Source organism: Pungitius pungitius, chromosome 12, assembly GCF_949316345.1.
Source record: "Pungitius pungitius chromosome 12, fPunPun2.1, whole genome shotgun sequence".
In the NCBI taxonomy this organism is placed as follows: Eukaryota; Metazoa; Chordata; class Actinopteri; order Perciformes; family Gasterosteidae; genus Pungitius; species Pungitius pungitius.
In genome coordinates, this window is record NC_084911.1 from 13,624,576 (window position 1) to 13,643,000 (window position 18,425).

The window sequence follows — 18,425 nt, forward strand, 5'->3', positions numbered from 1 at the left end:
GCTATACAAATAATACAAACCACAAGGCTCAAATTTAGGGAGTCACCAACTATAAACTACATTAATTTAAAATGAATCAAAGTATGTATTTGCGAAGTTTGTAGTAGACAATGGGAAACCAAGTGCTGCATTGAAAAGGATGATGATAAAGTTGCAGTACTACATGCTGTGTAACTGATGAAGACAGTTTGAATGATTGTTTGGTTTTTCATGCAACATCAGACATAAAACACTCAGTAATCACCTCAAAAAGAAGAAATACCAGCTAGACGGATAAAACACAACCACTAGGGCAATCTGAATGATGAAGTCCATGACTTCAATGTGACAATCCTCGTACCGGGTTGAAAAGCACACACGTTTCACAGATGTCAAGTGGACACCCTTTGAGCACAGAGCGACGAGAGCCCACGGACACAACCGTGAGAGGGGCGTCGCAACGGGGGCTCCGGTATCACCGGGCCCCCGGGCAACAGGCAACGGGCCCCTCATAATAGCTGTCTGAAGGTGTGATAACACGAAGGAGAGAACTGTTCTTTACCTGATATGGAGACACAGCAGTCAGCAGTGGCACACATATACAACGGAGCAGGATGTCATATCAGTGCCTGTGTGTGCAGAGGGGCGTGGTGTGTGTGTGTGTGTGTGTGTGTGAGTGTGTGTGTGTGTCAGAGATTGATGCATTTCCTGGCCTGTGGGGGAAACCGTTTCCTGGTGAAGTCTTCTGCTGGCTCTGTAACTCAAAAACACGTACTTCAACAACCTTGTTACACCAAAATAAGCATGTATTAAGCAATACGGTACAAGAGGCTGTGCATTATCGTACAATAATGTTGTCGTCCAATAATGTAACAGTTCGGGGGTGTAGTTAATCCAGTTGCACAGCACAGACAAACAAATTTGTGGCCGAGATGACAAAGAACTGGGCTGAAAAGAGGCAAATGTGACCTTGACCACCCAAGAGGCCATTTTTCATCACTAGATGATCATAATTGACAAAAAAGCAAACAAAAGCAAGGGTCATTTAACTAAATTCAACAACAATTTAAAGTAATAGCTACAATGCAAATGATTGTCTGAAGATGTCACAATGAACAAGTTAAACAGTCATCTTCATACACAACCTGCACACCTAGAGCAGCACCCGTGTGTTTGTATCCATGGGTTCGAGGAGTGCACACGGTGAATAGACCACACTCCAATCACACACAGCACATGTCAACTACATGTCATCATTCACACACAGATGGCAAAAGGAGCAACCTGCCAATCAGAACCAACATTCATTCAACATTACTGCACTGTAGGCATTCCCAGTGTCATGGCCTGGGCTGTGCTCCTCCCACTAATTGACCAGCACAGCTGTAAGGCATTCACCAATCAAGCTCCAGGCTTTATATTCTCCAACCTTCTACTCATTCCTTGCCAGATTGTCAGTCAACAAACCTGGAACTAATGCTACGGCGAAAACACAGCGCACTCCCAGTTTGTTATCTGCCTCAGCTTCTCTGCCCTTCTGGATTCCCTGCACCTGCATTGTGGACTACGCCAGCTCCAGCCTGCCGACCATCCCTCCAGCCAGCTCCCCACTTTACACCTCCTAGTTCTTTATAATAAAGACTGTTGAACTTTGTCTGCTGTGCGTTCTGCACCACAACCAACGTGACAGCCGAAGGAGCACCTTGGCGTCAAGCATCTTGCAATGATGCTTGACGATTGTGGAGAGAAGTTGCAGAATGTCTTCAGCAAAAAACGGGTGAAGTAATTATCTATTTCTCCATCTGTGTGACTTAGGTGATGTCACTCAGTTAGGTCTCAAACTGCACATTTCATCTCACATGTAGGGTTTGGCAGTCTGAGTTACACAAATCCAAAGGAGTACATTGCAAAGATTGAATTTCACATTAAAGCTCTAAAGAAACGAATTTCTTATTCCAACTGTGGAATCTTCATTCTGACTCAAATTTGTCTATTGTGGGAATTTTGTATTAATTTCTTTAACTGTTGATAGATTTGTATGCATAGTACAACTCTATCTGTAGTCCTACACATGGGTGTTGAAGTATAGGTTAAGATAGAAAAATACAAAAGACTAAGACTAATAAATACCATTAACTTAACAGAAGACTTAAATTGTGAACCTATGCATTAACTCAAAGTTTAGCCTGTTTTCCATCTTGGCCTATATCTACTGGAGTGGAGCAATGAAAGGAAATGATTCAGCTTTTCTACCTGATCTGTCTTTGTATGTGGTCTGAAATGGAAAGAAAGTCCATAAATGGATGGGATCTCAGTAGTGAAGGTAAGCAGTCCAGTGTTGGACCTGCTGCTCTTTGGTCGGTCGCAGCTGGTGTAGAGACTAAGCTAACTGTACACTGACAGGCTTTATTGATCTGTTCATCCGAAGATGAAAGGTTAGCCAGGCTGTTTGCACTCAACAAATGCCTGTCAACTGCACTACCGACTGACCATTCAGTACATTTGATCAACAAATTCTACCTTTTCTGCCAGACATCTGGTTAGGGAAGATAGAGTTTGGGTTAAATTTTTTTTACATTACATTACAAGTGATTTAGCTGACGCTTTTATCCAAAGCGACTTCCAATAAGTGCATTTCCACATAGAGATACAAACTCAGAAGAACAAGTAACAAGAAAGTAAATTTTTCATCAAATAAGCAGTTTCAAAACATGTTATAGAAGTGCCATTATAAGTACAATTTAAGTGCTACCATTTGTTAGTGCTACGGTTTGCTAGTGTTTTAGTCAAGGTAGAGTCTAAAGAGGAGTTTTCGACGGAAGATGTAGAGGCTCTACAGCTTTAATTCCAAAGTTAAGGATGTTATTGATGCTATTGCACACACTAAGGAGAATGTTTTTTCTGGTAAGCAAAGATCTCCCCGTAGAAAGGCCAGAATAAAGAAAGGAGAATGTAGACGTTCTGAGCGAAGGTGGCGAAAAACAAATTGCCAGGTCCATTGTGACATCCATCAAATAAAATGTAAGACGTCTTTCTTGTGTGGTGTTTAACTCTTGTGTTCTACATCTACATATGTTTCACTAGCTTAGATTATAGAAAAGAAAGTATGCCATCACAACTACACAAATCAACATAACTACATCGCCCAAGGGATCCCTTACACGTGTTGGGTAAATGCATTGAACAAACAACTAGATGTTCTTTCATTTTAGTGGCCAGCCTGTTAATTTGGCCTAAAAATGGCATACCATGGAAAAGTGTAATAATTCTGTCATTACTTTGTCTATTTGGACAATTAATTAATGAAGGAACCCCTGTGAGTGTTGTGATGTGTAAAAGGCTATTTTTGCTTATATCAGCGTTTTCAGCATTGTTTTGGCTAGCTATTCGCGGTGTCTGTTGGAAGTTGGTTCTGCCTCCATACTGCTCCATGTGGGGGCTCCAAGAGTCAACTCGTCCTCCCAAGAGTTCAACAAAGATTAAACAGAATGAATTGTATTGGTTCTATGGACAAACAATTGAACGTCAGCTTCATTTGGTGATGTTTGGTGAAGGTGAGGTTGTGAAAAAATGAAAAAAGTGTGTTATATATGGAGCTCAGCGCATGACGGGTCTCCTTCCTGGTCCCAGAGTCAGAACCAAGTTCTTCTACATGGTTCTTTTGCTCCACATATAGAACAAACTCCCAGAATGACTTCCAGATTTTTTAAATAAGACTGAAGAATGTGTTGTTTGCTGCTGCCTTTAATTAAATCACATTCAAGGAGGAAGAGGATGCTTTTTACAGTTTATTTCATTAACTGCACAGCAACATTCATTCTGGATTATTGTTTTAAAGTCTATTTCTATCTAACTTTAAATTTCCTTCTTTTTCCTGCCTGCTTTAATCTAAAGCACTTTGAATTACCTTGTAATGGAAATCTGCTCTACAAATCCATTTGCCTTGCTTGGCCTTCATCAAAGCGTGTTCAGATGTTGCCTCAGGTGAATTCTTTGCTTGAAGGATGAACTCGATTGCATCAAAGTGGCCAGTGATTTCTTCAAACATCTTTGAAAAACTAATTACAGAACAGACATAGTGTTAAAGCGGTCGTTAAGACTTCAACTGGCCCCAGCCTGAGCGTCTGCTTGGCAACCAAAGTGCACTTTCCTTCACCACACACACACACACACACAAACTAGTTCAAGTTGGACATTAATGAGCAATGGTATGATTAGCTCATCCAAATACTATTATTTATAAAATATCATATTGGAGCAGAGAATGAGGTCTCTGCTTCTTTGTGTGTGCTGTTATCCGAGCTTCTCCTCTACATAGCAGGCGGTCTTCCGTGCATGTTCCCTATTGTCCCTCGTGCTGTCAGCACCACTAGCTTCTGGCTCAGCCCTCGCTGAGTAGATATGCTGTGAATTAGATATGGAGAATCTATTACAGAGTTCCACCATTAGAGGGAAAACTCATCCTCACATAGCATGAGTAATACAATGTATTATGGCCATCCTAAAAAGCCTCAATTCTCTTCAGATTAAATGTTCACTGGAAAGTCTAACAACAAAAAATCTGACACTGCACACAAAAATGAGGCCGGGGTTTGAAAGGATTTCCTTTTGCACTAAACCTTGTACCTGGACTTGTTGCCTTTAACAGGACCAATGTTGGGAGTAACGCGTTACAAAGTAACCAAGGGTTACAAAGTAAGGTGTTAATGTAACAGTTTGGGGGTGTTTTGAAAATACAGTAAATAAATAAAGTAAATAGCTGCCTTTCAGCACAAAATAAATTGTGTATCTCATTTCATCAGTGTAGAGAAAAAATAGTCCTTGTACGTGCATGTAAACAGCATTAGGTCTCCTTACACAATCTCATTCATTCACATCGCTGATGACTCTACCTTAATTGTCGGTGGCGAAAGCTTGCATTGCCCAAAACTGATCATTTGTGGGATTTCCGTTTTTTTCGGTGATTGTCACCGAGCTAGAAACTGAAATGTCAACTAACGGTCGTGTAAAATCTAACGTGTTACTTTGAGTGCACAGTGATATGAAACAATGGGGTCAATGTGAACAGCAACTGTACATTATTGCTCAACAATGCACCCCCTGTGTCTCACTCTCAACCAATCAGAACGCTGGATTTCATCTACCCATATTAATACATTGTAAATAATGTGGATAGAATGAGATTTCTCTCCTGGAAGTATGGACATTACTTTTCGCTTGTCGAAATCAAAAACAAAAATGTAGTGGTGAGCTGTAAATGATGTGCAGGTGCAAAGAAGTTATCCACATCTATGAGTAGCATTTCCAATGCTCTGAAGCACCTACCCAGCCCAGCCCTACGGATGCTGAAGGCCACTGCATGCTAGACCTTACATGGACTGCAGTGCAGCTGATGAGGCAGGCACAGCTGAAAAAACTATGTTGTCGATGACGTGCATCGTCTGTCAACTGTTGAGTATTAAAAGGGACTTTTTTCACTACTGCTTGATTTAGCCCTGTTGGTTACAAAAATAGGTTAATTACTGTTCATATTTCAAGACATTAAAGCAACTTAAAGGTTTTTTTTCCATAGTAACTAATTACCTTTCATATGCAGTAACTGGTAAGTAATTCAGTTCTCCTTAGAAGAAGTAACTGTGAGCAGCTGGAGCAAACCCACAGCATGCAGACTGCACCCGGCAAGGCCCCCGAGACCTCCATTCAGAGAAAAAACATTAAGATGTTGAATATTGTTGGTGAAACGTTCTGGATGTTCTAAGGCCTTATTTGTTCATTATTGTTCACCCTGGACGGTGCTCTCATGTTTTTGTGTCTAAGACACTAACGTGACGAGCCAACCCATCTGAGAAGTCCTCAGGGCTCCTTAAAGGCAGGAACTAGCAAACACATGGATGACTCTTCAAAGCAACAGTAGAGAAGGCTTCTCTTCGGCTCCTCCTGCTGTATGTGATCCTGTAATTGTTTCTTGTAAGCAAGCGGAAGCTAAAGCAATAATGTAATTATTGTAATGTACATTACATTACATGTAATGTCATGTCAACGTACCTCTCACAACTCTGTGAAAATAAAAGATTATTATTGATCCTATCTGCACCATATCATCATGTCTCCTTCTTAAATCAGCTAACGCAACAAACACTGACGCTCATCTCTCCGACTCACACCCACGTCTCCCCGGTGTCTCCTGGCAACAGGTCACATGACACAATAGCAAACAGGACGTGTTGAATATAAAGCAGAGACCGAACTTGTCAATACCAGCTAACTCACTGCAGTGTCAGCTTTCACACAAGTCAAAGTTAGCTTGATATTAACTAACTGGACACAGAATGGAGTTTACAGTCTAGTTTAAACCAGCTGAAACCACAATTCACTGTCAGAATGTCCAGAGTTTCAAGAGGTGAAAAGAATCCAAACTGTTCTCCCAGGATTGTGCCTGTGGTCATTCAGGGTTACAGCTCACTCGTAGGCCTACAGGAAGTGATGAGGAGGCCAGCTGAGGGAGCTCTTGACCGTGGAGGAAACAAGGACACGGTGCTGCCTCCCAGTGGTGCAAAGAACCAGGGATTGTGGACAATGAACAGTGAACAATATGCACTATTTACTAAAAAATAAAACTAGACGTCCTCACATATCCACTATGAGAAGAGCGGCAGATGGACTGGCCAACGTTTACCTCAGCCTTCTTATTCTCTAAATCCTCAACCCATTCATGCCGATAGAACATGTACAAGCTAATGGGGGCATGATGCAAGAACGTCACACATTACCTTCTGGATCTATGTGTATATATTCATGTATGCATACATGCATATTAGGGCAGCCCGTTGTAGTACTACAAGCCTGAAGTACTACGAGCCTGAAGTACTATGAAGTACTACGAGCCTGAAGTACTATGAGCCTGAAGTACTACGAGCCTGAAGTATTATGAGCATGAAGTACTATAAGCCTGAAGTACTACGAGCCTGAAGTACTACGAGCTTGAAGTACTATGAGCCTGAAGTACTACGAGCCTGAAGTACTATGAGTCTGAAGTACTATAAGCCTGAAGTACTACGAGCCTGAAGTACTACGAGCCTGAAGTACTACGAGCCTGAAGCACCACTTAAAGCGTCACACTCCATTGATGTGAACTCACAAACAACCAGTGGAGCGAGACTTGTGGGGACTACGTTGATGTCAGTATGTCACGCTGGCACACGCAGCAATCAGCGGTAGCCCCAATACGAGCACATGGCAGGGTCACGTGCACTAGCATCCACCCTCACAGACGCACTAAAGGCCCGCTCACAGGCTCCAACATGCACTCAAAGACCCACAGCCAGTAAAAGAGAGGGGGAGATCTGATAACACACACATAGGGAGACAGACGTCTTCCTCTGCTCACGGATGGCTCTCAGTAAATAAGAGAATAGCTGTGAGATCAGATATTCATGATTACAGCTGTAGGTTAGCTGTGGATGTCAGAGTATCCAGTTTGTACTGTAAATGTCTCCGTAGAGGTTGAGTCGTTATCACACCAGAGAGTCTTGCACAGATGGAAGAGTCTGTTAAAGATGAGTCAGGCTCTGCTTCTTGAAGCTTTACAGTTTCCTGTTGATTCACAGTTAGGTGTGGACACATACACACAGTGGAGGCCTTCAGGACGTAGCTCTGCAGGTTGCACAATCCTTCAAGATGTTTAGAATGCTCAATAAGCCGCTTTTAGGATGTTGGCTCCTATTCTATCACTTTGTGGTGTGTACTTAATGTGTCATCTAAAACTGTGAGGAAAGGGCTGCAGGTTATTATGTTGTGTAAATGTTGATAACCTGTGCAAGAGCTTCTTACATAATATAGGTCACACCGATTATGGATATTTGATTGGCTGACTCACATTGTTTACAACACATGTTTCCTGTAAAGGGCGGAAAGCTGCGCTGGTGAAAGGGCTCCATCACAATGTAATAAGTCTATATCGTGGGTTATAGTCCAGTGTCCAGATACAGTGACCTTGTATTTACAGAACAGCAGCCTTTAAACCAGGGAAAGGATACACTTAAGTGATTTTCGAATCATCTCAAAGTCTCAATTTCATCATAAATTCATCCATTAGACTGATAAGAGTCCTGTTGAGGAATCAAGCAGACAGACATTAATTCAAATCAAAAGTTTAAAAACAAAGCCCTTGAGAAGAGGAAAGAAATCTGACTCTGACAGTCCAGATTCCATACCAGTATACCTCACAGTGTGGGGGACTGGGATCATTATTCTTCTCTGCTAACATTGCAAACGTCAAGTGGAACGTGCGCACCAAGTATGTATAGATGTATGGTCAAACTGTTGGTTGGTTGGGATTTGATGAGGGATTCCTCCCTCTTGAGATGACAGATAAGTCACAGGAGTGTGAAGGACAACCATTCAAAAGGTTACCAGAGAGTGAGGGATGACACAGAAGCATCAAGCTTTATCATCATCATCGATTCCTATCATCTCCCTAAAATGTACTGTGCAAATCAACCATCAACAGGAAACCACATAACAATATCATATAAATAACTGCTTGTTCAGTTCTAAACACAGACATGCTAAAGTACAAGGTCCACACAGCAATCCACCACTCACTGCTTCTCCTGTCACTTCCACCCTGCTGAGAACAGGCCCCCTCCACTCATCCTTCCTGATTCCCCACAGTACCTTTGACCCCGTACCAAGGGGCCTGTTTTGGTCTAGTGTGTGTGTGTGTGTGTGTGTGTGTGTGGAGAGCTAATCTTATTTGGTGTAGGAAACACATTTCGGGGCCTTGAACCAAACAACTGTACAGGAAATGGGGCTCCAATCTGAGCTGAAGGGAAGGAAAAACTAGGCGGCTGAAACAGCAACGCACAGCATCAGAGGAGGTTCCAAGATGATCTATTTGTAGGTCCCAGATCAGCTGTCATGGAGCCGTGAGGTGGACACCTCAAGTTAATTCAAGTGTTTTGGAATTAAGATACTACCGTTCCTCACATAGCAGACATACTGGTTTTAGGACATATGTGAGTTATTCTTGGTTTATTAAGGCTATGGTCTGGTTTTCTCCTAATCCTGGAAAACGCTACTGAACAACTTTATAATAGCTGTGACTCTCTTACTGTTGTGTACCTCTCTCCGTCCCTACTGCTTGTCTTCATCCAACCCAAGGCGAGGGCACTAACTATCACAACGCAGATATCTAATTGGCAGACTAGCATCACAGAGATGAAGTATAAAGCATGTGATTGGTGGCTCAGTTTCCTGGGCGGCCGAATGTCGGGAAAGGCTAAAAGGATAAGTTCAAGTGTAAGAATTTGGTTCTGGGTACAATGGCGCCTGGGTCCAGAGCGAGACACTGGCCGGTCTATAAGCCCCCCTAAAAACAACTGTTACAGGATACACATGATGAAAAACCAAATATAGGTATCCCTCCAGAGATGGAGGACTACACGAGGGCGTATCTGTGGCACTGTGAGCAGTGGACTGTAGACCTCTTCCTTTAAAGGAGAGATACTCACTCTCTTCCCTGAGACTGTTCCTCATAGAACGACGTCAGACAATCTCAACGTTAAGCTGTCAGTCAATAAACATTCTTGTCAAATCAACTCCTCATCTCATTCAGGTTTGCAGTGTGCAGTCATATGTCCTGAAAATCAAGATTTTCATGTTTGAGCAGATGGTTGGTAAAATAATACCATCATATTATCACCATTGACAAAACCATTAGGAGAGAGGAGGCTGCAGAGGACACAGGAGGTTTTGAGGATACTTCAGAGTACACAAGGAGACAGGGAGAGATGAGGCTTCAGAGCAGACAAGGAGCGAGGAGGATTCAGAGGAGACAAGGAGAGAGGGAGAGATGAGGCTTCAAATTAGACAAGGAGAGAGGAGGATTCAGAGGAGACAAGGAGAGAGGCAGAGATGAGGCTTCAGATGAGCCAAGGAGAGAGGGGGAGGTGAGGCTTCAGAGTAGACAAGGAGAGAGAGGGCGAGATGAGGCTTTAGAGGAGACAAGGAGAAAGGAGGATTCCGAGGAGACAAGGAGAGAGGGAGAGATGAGGCTTCAGATGAGACAAGACCATTAGGAGAGAGGAGGCTGCAGAGGACACAGGAGGTTTTGAGGATGCTTCAGAGTACACAAGGAGACAGGGAGAGATGAGGCTTCAGAGCAGACAAGGAGAGAGGAGGATTCAGAGGAGACAAGAAGAGAGGCAGAGATGAGGCTTCAGATGAGACAAGGAGAGAGGGGGAGATGAGGCTTCAGAGGACATGAGAAGAGAGGAGGCTTTAGAGGAGACAAGAAGAGAGAGATGAGGCTTCAGAGGAGACAAGTAGAGAGGAGGCTTCAGAGGAGGCAAGAAGAGAGAGAGAGGAGGCTTCAGAGGAGACAAGAAGAGAGAGAGAGGAGGCTTCAGAGGAGGCTTCAGAGGAGACAAGGAGAGAGAGAGGAGGCTTCAGAGGAGACAAGTAGAGAGGAGGCTTCAGAGGAGGCAAGAAGAGAGAGAGAGGAGGCTTCAGAGGAGACAAGAAGAGAGAGAGAGGAGGCTTCAGAGGAGGCTTCAGAGGAGACAAGGGGAGAGGAGACAAGGAGAGAAGACGCTGACGACAAGTGAGTCGAGAATGATGGACACTCGACATTTGTGCAACATAAATAAAAGCACTGAGACCGAGAGGATGAAAGGAGGATGGGGCTTAGACATCTGCTGGGGAGGAATTCATTCCCTAAATCACTGTCATTAAGGCTTGAATCAGAGACAGAAAAGGACGGGGGTTGGGGGGACAAGCCAGGACACGATGGCTATAGACAGAGGAGGTCAGAGAAGAAGGGAGGAGGGACGGAAGGAGGGTGATTGCGACAGAATGAGATTTGTATTTATCATGGTGGCTGATGAAAGAAATGTAGGACTGGCTTAGGGGTGAGGCTGATAGAATTAGGGTGGGGGGTGGGCGGATTGAGTTTCTTCTTCTTGCTTTACTGTTTAAATGTAATTTTCCTCTCTGTATCTCTGAGAACAGAGAAGGGGGGGGGGTGTGGAGGGGTCTAGGAACCCCCACCCCACAGCTTCTTATGGGAAACCGAGGCTCTGAGTAAAGCCCTGTGTCGAGCAAAACAATAATTTCCTGTGAATGGCCATTACTGCACAGGAGCCTGCATTTACAGCAGGGAGGGTCACATGTTGTTGCTATTGAGTCCCAGGGTGGATCTTTCCTCCGACTGAGCCCTCCACCCAAGCAGAGTATGCCATGAATGCATGCAACCTGCCAAAATATAAGCAGATAGATCTCTGAATGTATATTTAGAAGAGAGGATCAGCAGACGTTCTCTACAAATGGACTTTACTATTCTCCACTGAGGGTAAAGGAGGCGAGGGGGAAATCCCAGCAGGTGCCTTGAAACAGATATCACCTGTTTGTTAAACCGCGCACACACCAGTTTCTCAATGTGCACGGGACGAGATTCCTGTGTAAGCATCCAGGCGCCTCATCACACTTCATCAGGAGGTGACGGTCTCATGGCAGGAGTTTGGGGGACAAGCTGGAGCCCAGTGTTTTGTCCAAAGAGACTCTAATATGTGGACAGGAGCTGGGAATGGTTCTGTCAACCCTGTGGTTAGTTAAAACAGAATAGTTCAATCTATATGCAATCAAAGTCTGAATTCATCTGAATGATTAAAATCCTCTGTCCTACAAACCAACAAAATATTCTGCTGTGTTCACTGTTTCTGGTTTGACATTTGATCTCTGGGTCACTGCGACACACAAGCTAAACAAAAAAAATACCCATGTAAAACAGCAGCTTTTGACTCGCAAGACACAGGAAAGTTGACTTTGTTATTAAAGGAAGCTGCCGAAGGCCACCTGGCGAGGAGGCAGACTAAAAATAGCTTGTTCCAAAAGTCAGAGCAGCTTTTAACACAAAGACATACAACTCATGGACACACATTTGTTCTGTATGAGGAGCAAATAACGCAATATAAATAATGCAGCTGTAAAACTGTCAGACAAAAATCTAAATGTTGGTTCGTGTATTTCTTTGCGTGTGGTTTGACACACACAGAAATTGGAACCTAGAATTGTCGTCCACACCCATGAATACCTTCTATGCAGTGTTTCACAAAGTAGCATGGCCAAAGGAGTGTAACACTTGGCAGTGACATTTGAGGGTGGCTCACACCTACTAGAACTCCCCAAACCTTACAGTTTTTTTCAGTTCCTTAGAAGCATTATTCTATTCTGAAACCACACTTTCAAAACTCTTCACACAGTCTGCATTTCCAAGATTAATTTTGGCCAAACAGTTAATCTAACCTACAAAACTCACTCGGATCAACAAAACACTTCATACATATGTCAAAAAAAGCTCGTTCCACCGATCACTGGAAGCAGATTCTCATTCAGTAAACATGCACGTCCTAAAAAAACACTAGCAACAGGGAGCATTACATCAATTTTGAACTTTTATTGAAAGTTTGAATTAATTTTCACATGAACATTATTTCATTACAGACTAACCAATTTTTAATCTATTGAAAGCATACTTATGGAAAAAATGTTTTCCTGCAAAGTTCCAGCCTCTCCTTCCTCTCTAAGGCAACCATTGGATCCTACAGTAAAAGACAACATTTACTGTATTGTACTGTAATAGGTGTATCATCTCACCTGTTGTTCTGCCAAATAAAATGAGTACTTTCGGCGCAACTATTGAATGGTGCAGATCTCAAAGTGAGACCCTGTTCACAACATTTACTTATATCACCGCTCTTGGTCTTCCTCGCCTTTGTCCTCCACACACTCTCCCTAGTGCCACTCCTCTTCTGTGATCCATATTTCCAAACAAAATCAGTTGCAAGCTTCACCTTTTACTGAAACATGGTGATGAGACTAAAGCAGGACACCTGGGTCGGCTTTGAGCTGAAATTGTAATTAGCTTGGACTGATAATTCTTTGACTTTCTCCTAAGATTTTCTATATTTCAAAATAATTACTGCAGAAATGTTTGAATTTTGTCATTATTCTGATTTGAATGTGGTTTTGAAAGCAGTGTGTTAGCATATGAAGAATATCCTGGAAATACACATTGTTTTGCAGTTTGTGGAGTATGAAAAACACGAAAGTGTTTGTGGATTTTGAAAAATGTGGTGATTGAATGCATTTTGTCTGTTACGTCTGTTACGTCTGTATACGCTTGTGTTTCGCTGAATGTGTGAAGAGTTTTGAAAATGTGGTTTGAGTATTGAACAATGCTTCTTAACAAATGAAAAAAACTGTAACTGAGCCAGAAAACCACATTTAATGGCTGTTCCCGTTACGAGTATATATTGTATTGCAAGATCATATATGATGGCTTTATAGTTTTTTTGAAAACATTATCCAGTCACCATTCCATTATGTCTCTAGTAGACAAGGTCAGACATTCCATTGGTGCAGGTCCAATGTTCAGCGATGCCTGTAAGATTGTTTGATGACACAAAGCAGTCTTTTGGCACAACACAAAGCAGAATGTTGCTCTCACAAATGTAGGAGTCATTTCTGCATGTGTAAACACACTAACTACATACAGTTTACCACATTGCACATTATCTCACTCTGATGTGGCTGATGTGATGGCAGCTTGTAGGGAAGCAATCCGTGTTCAATGCGTCTAAGTGGTCGTCGGAACAGGGTAGACGTTGCGTATTGCGATGTCTACAACAACACAAACACACAGCTATACACACCCCTCTTATTTCATTGTTTGGATATTTAGCCACCATTGTACCTGGGCGTCTGTGAGTGAGTGGGAAACACGGCCGTCCTCCATTCGGAGAGTTGATGTGTCCTTGGGCGGGATACTTAACCCCAGCATTGCTCCTGTAGCTGCGACTACAGTATGTGAATGTTAGTTACTGATGGGCAGGTTCCACTGTGTATGGTAGGTCCTGCCATCAGTGTATGAATGGCTGTGAATGGGTGAATAATGTCATGTAGTGTTAAAGCCCTTTGAGTGGTCAGAAGACTAGAAAAGCACTGTACAGTCCATTTACCTCCTACCCTTGGTTTCTGAGGACAAACACCTGTTTGAAAATATTTATTGTTATAAATTATTAAAAACCTCTTACCTTGTTGTTTCTTCCCTTCTTTACGTGTGGGCATGAGAATGGTTGCAGCTGGACAGCCAATGTCAGATGACAACCCACCATTGCTTTGAACTGTAGGGGACTGGGTCAACGCAGCTGGGGTGGTATCAGTAACAGCATGCTGGGAGAAGGAAGCGATCCTTTGTAAGATTGAGCCTACGCTATCTCTGGCATCACCGTGGCTATCCGCCACAGACCAAATGGTTCTGGGGCTGAAGGGACTGGAAGGGGTAGGCAGGGTGGGGACCACCTCGGCAACTTGGGGCCCTGAGAGAAACTTCTGCTGGGGGATCTCGGCATGAGAAAGGGACCCTTGGGAGCAGATCATCTCTGAGAAGGGCATTGATCCCAATTGTGGTACAGAACGTGGAGAGAAAGGGAAAAAAGGGTGGTGGAGGGAGAGGGGAGGGGTGTCAGAAGCACCATCCAGGCTGCTCAGAGAGGCTGAAGGGCTGGTCGAGGTGGATGGTGAACTGGTGTGGTGCTGAAGGCCTCCTGTACTCCTTGGAGGAGGCTTGGGGGTGTTGGGGCTTAGGAATCCTCCTTGAGTCTTGGTGGGAGTGGTGCTGCTTACCAAGTTGTCCAGATCCAAGGGAAACTTGTTGAGACGTAAAGTCTCTTTGGCCTTTGGCTGGGGAGTCTTCAGGACCTGGGTCTCTACTGGTTGGTAGTGCTTTTTGGAGCAACTGTATCCCTCCTCCCCAAAAGAACTGGCATTATTTAGACTATTCCAGTTAGCATTAGCATTGATATGCCCTAACCTAGGAGAAATCTGTCCTCCACTTTCAACGCTTTGCATACCGACCATTCCTCCCCCTCCATCACAACTTTGGAGGTCTAGGCTGGTGGTGGAGCCATGGTTTTCCCCGCGACTCTCTGGTACACCCAGTATCATCCCTGGGCCCTGGTCCATCTCAGAGTGGAAAACACTTGACTGGTAGGAAAACTTCTTCAAGTGAGGGTTGTTTCCCAAGTTGGAACCTACTTGTCTGTGTTGTGGAACCTGGGGCGGTGTTCGGTGGTACTCCCCCCAAAGTGGAGGGCTAGAATATGCCCCCAACTTAGTAGGAGGTAGGGCACTACCACATCCCCCAGAGTACTCCAGACTGGACGTGGAGCTGTGGAGGCTGTCGTTGTCACTGCCTGGCCCACACAAAATGGAGTAACCATTGGGGTTCAACCTGCTCTGGAAAGATGCTGCTCTGGATACTGCAGAGCCGTTGTTCTGACTGGCCGACCTGTTCATTGTCCCTCTGTTGAAGGACCGGCTGCTTACCACAGCTCGGGACTTGAGCACTGGGCTTGGAATGGAACTGAGGCTGATGCGTGAGTGGTGGGCTGTGGGGCCCAGGCTGCTGTTGTTGTTGTTGTTATTGTAGGCCAATGAAGGTGACTGGCTACCCCCTCCCAGCTCCTCACTGGCTTTGTTGTGGTGGAGGAAGAAGTGGGCAGAAGAGGGGGAAACTGGGGTGGAGACGGCTGATGCTGTAGAGAAGGATGGTATGTCGTCAACATCTTCGATGTCAAAAGATCTCTTCAGCGCTGAAAGAAACAGACGGGTTATTACTAGAATGTCTAACCAATATAACCAGTGGGTCTTCACATATGTCAAATGCTGTTGGAGTCGTTGTGGATTCTACATCTGGTCAAAACGGTGCATGTTATAGATATAGGTATAGATAACGTAAGTTCACTGACGTTTAAATGGAAGTTGAATTATAGACTTGTAGCCTCGCAAACCTGAATATCTTAGCGTGGAAGTTTAACTCACTGAGCTATTTGCCACTAGTCTGCTCTTTTGATTCATAGATTTCTCGATTGCTAGTGTTGGTCTGTAGCTTATGTGCTAGTTTAATGTTCTGCAGGCAGACCCTGTAGATGAAGAGAGGACCAGATCACAGCTGATCTCTGACATTATTAAGGAAGTAGGCGGTGATGGCAGAATGGGAAATCATGCACAGTGCATGGTATGTAAAGATATTATGGACATTACCAGAGGTGTGGACTCGAATCATGTGACTTGGACTCGAGTCAGACTCTGTTTATCTGCATCTGTCAAAAAAATGTGCGCCACCTGTATGCAGAGAGCGCGCGCTGCCTGCACGACATCCAATCACTGCAGTCCATTTTACCGTATCAACGAGACAGCTCGTTCATGCTTACAAAAATCGGGATTTTTGAACCCGGATTCAGACTCCGATGGAAATCCTCGCCAACATTATGTCAACATCCGTTTTAAAGTACTATAACACAGTCAGTCGATCCACCATTACCCTTCCCTTCGTAGTCTAGGTCTGTGAGGCAGCGCACCATCACCCAGGGTTCCCCGTCCCCACTATAATAAGAGGACTTGAAATGACTCGAAACTAAAATGGTAGGACTTTGGACTCGACTTGAGACTTGTTGGCTTTGACTTTTGACTCGACTTGGGACTTGCCTCATCTTTGACTCGACTTGACTCGGGACTCAAGGGCAACGACTTGAGACTTACTTGTGACTTGCATAACAATGACTTTGTCCCACCTCTGGACATTACATCCTATAGGTCACCTTCTCAACTGCAAAAACTCAAAATGATAAAAAGTTTAATAACTCTCTAACTACTTTTATTTTGACCCTTGTCAGTGTTATGATGTGTAAAAATCAGTTTATATGTTACTGGTGAATTGCATTTTTGAGATTTGCTAAAAGCACATCTACGTGATAGCCAGTGTGTGGACAATAATCCTAAAAAGGAGAGAGAAAAAAATCTGGATTTTCTGGATATGTGTTTTTGTGGATTATCTCGGGCTCCCATAGCTAGATTTGCCCCTTTCAACAACTTTACCCAATCGTCTGATCCCATTGGAAATGATCGACAGCTTCCTTAGCCACTCAGAAGCAAAAACGTAAAGCGTAAATGACGTCTGACAATGGCGTCTGCCTTAAAAATTCGATGTTAATTATTGCATAAAATATACATATTATAGCCAAGACTCTAATGTTTCAAAACGTGGGAGGCAGTCATATATTCAATAATCCTGTTCTGGCCTGTTTGTAACAAATGTGGTGACCCACATAAGAACCACAGCTTTCTTTTTAACCTGTCTTCCTCATTTACTGAGCTGACCTGCCACCGCCATTGTCCCGTGGCTCTTGTTTTACACTACAAGCAAGGTGCAACATTCAAACCCATTCAAACACCAAAGTCTCTTGCTATTGGACACAACGGACCGAGCAGAGCCAGGGATCAAACCGCCTATTGCAGGATGACATGATGTCCCTCTAATCTATAGTCACACACAACAGACAGACACATCTGTTAGACCAGTGTTTCTCAACTGGTTTGCATGGAACAATTAAATTTAAAAAAAAAAATTCATCCTGTGATTTTATTTTGAAGGGACTTTTGAAGTGGAACCCCCACCCCCCCCCCGTTGACCGATCGAATTGGGTCGCGGCTTGTCATTAAGAGGTGAAGGTGGGTCCCGGAGCCAGACAAGTTGAGAACCACTGTGTTAGACTACAGAAGAAGGGCCCATCGGGGGCCTCCACTGTGGATGATGGACCATCCCCCAGAGTGGACCTGCAGCATACACACTGTCTGAAAAAGGACCCAGAAAAGGATGTACTTCCTGCTCAGCTCAGGAATGCTGTGTGTGGACACATGAACTCTGAAAGTGGGTGAATGAGTGTCTCTGCTCAAGATCCTATTAAATCTCTCTCTCTCTCTCTCTCTCTTAGTCCTGAAGGATCTAAGCTAGTTGCCTTGCCTTTGTTTGGGAACAGTGTCCGCTTCCTTGGTAACACACACACACACACACACACACACACACACACACACACACACACACACACACACACACACCTTCCTGCTAGCCAATTCTTTTTTTAATCAGGGCATCGAAATTACTCTGCCAAACTGTTATCCCAACAACACCAAAGCAGACCCATGTAAAGGGTCTATGAAATACTACTATGATGCATAGAGAAACTAGAGAAGATGAGGAGAGAGTGCAGAGCTGAGCTGTAATTACAGCACTCCTCCCACGCCATTGACACTTCAACACAGTCTCTTTGGTGCATGACCAGGTGAGTAAACTCATTCACTGACCTCTATCAATCTCATTCAAAACAAAGCAGCTGTCCTAGTATATAACTGTGAAAGTGTTAAACACATAATATATCTGCAGGGAGCACGTTAGAGGTGCAAGGGTTGCGATGGTAAGTGTAGAAGCTTCTCCTCATGCATCTTGCAAAGCCTGGAAGTGCCACATTGGCCGGAGACCACTTCACATTTCCCCTTTGTAGTAAGTGGATGTTCAAGTGGAGGCTAACCAAGCAAGGACATTGTAT

The 18,425-nt window shown here is 43.8% G+C and overlaps 1 protein-coding gene across 2 annotated transcripts in view; it reads right to left on the minus strand.

Moving 5' to 3' along the window:
• septin12 (septin 12) overlaps positions 1–18,425 on the minus strand; it is a 45,968-nt gene that overhangs the window by 17,944 nt on the left and 9,599 nt on the right. Inside the window, exon 2 of one of the 2 annotated variants that reach the window (XM_037475326.2) lies at positions 14,073–15,632. In XM_037475326.2, the coding sequence (XP_037331223.2) occupies positions 14,073–15,632 (1,560 nt within the window). Of the gene's footprint in view, positions 1–541; positions 628–14,072; positions 15,633–18,425 lie in introns of those variants that run through there. The other variant, XM_037475328.2, reaches the window with a different exon arrangement.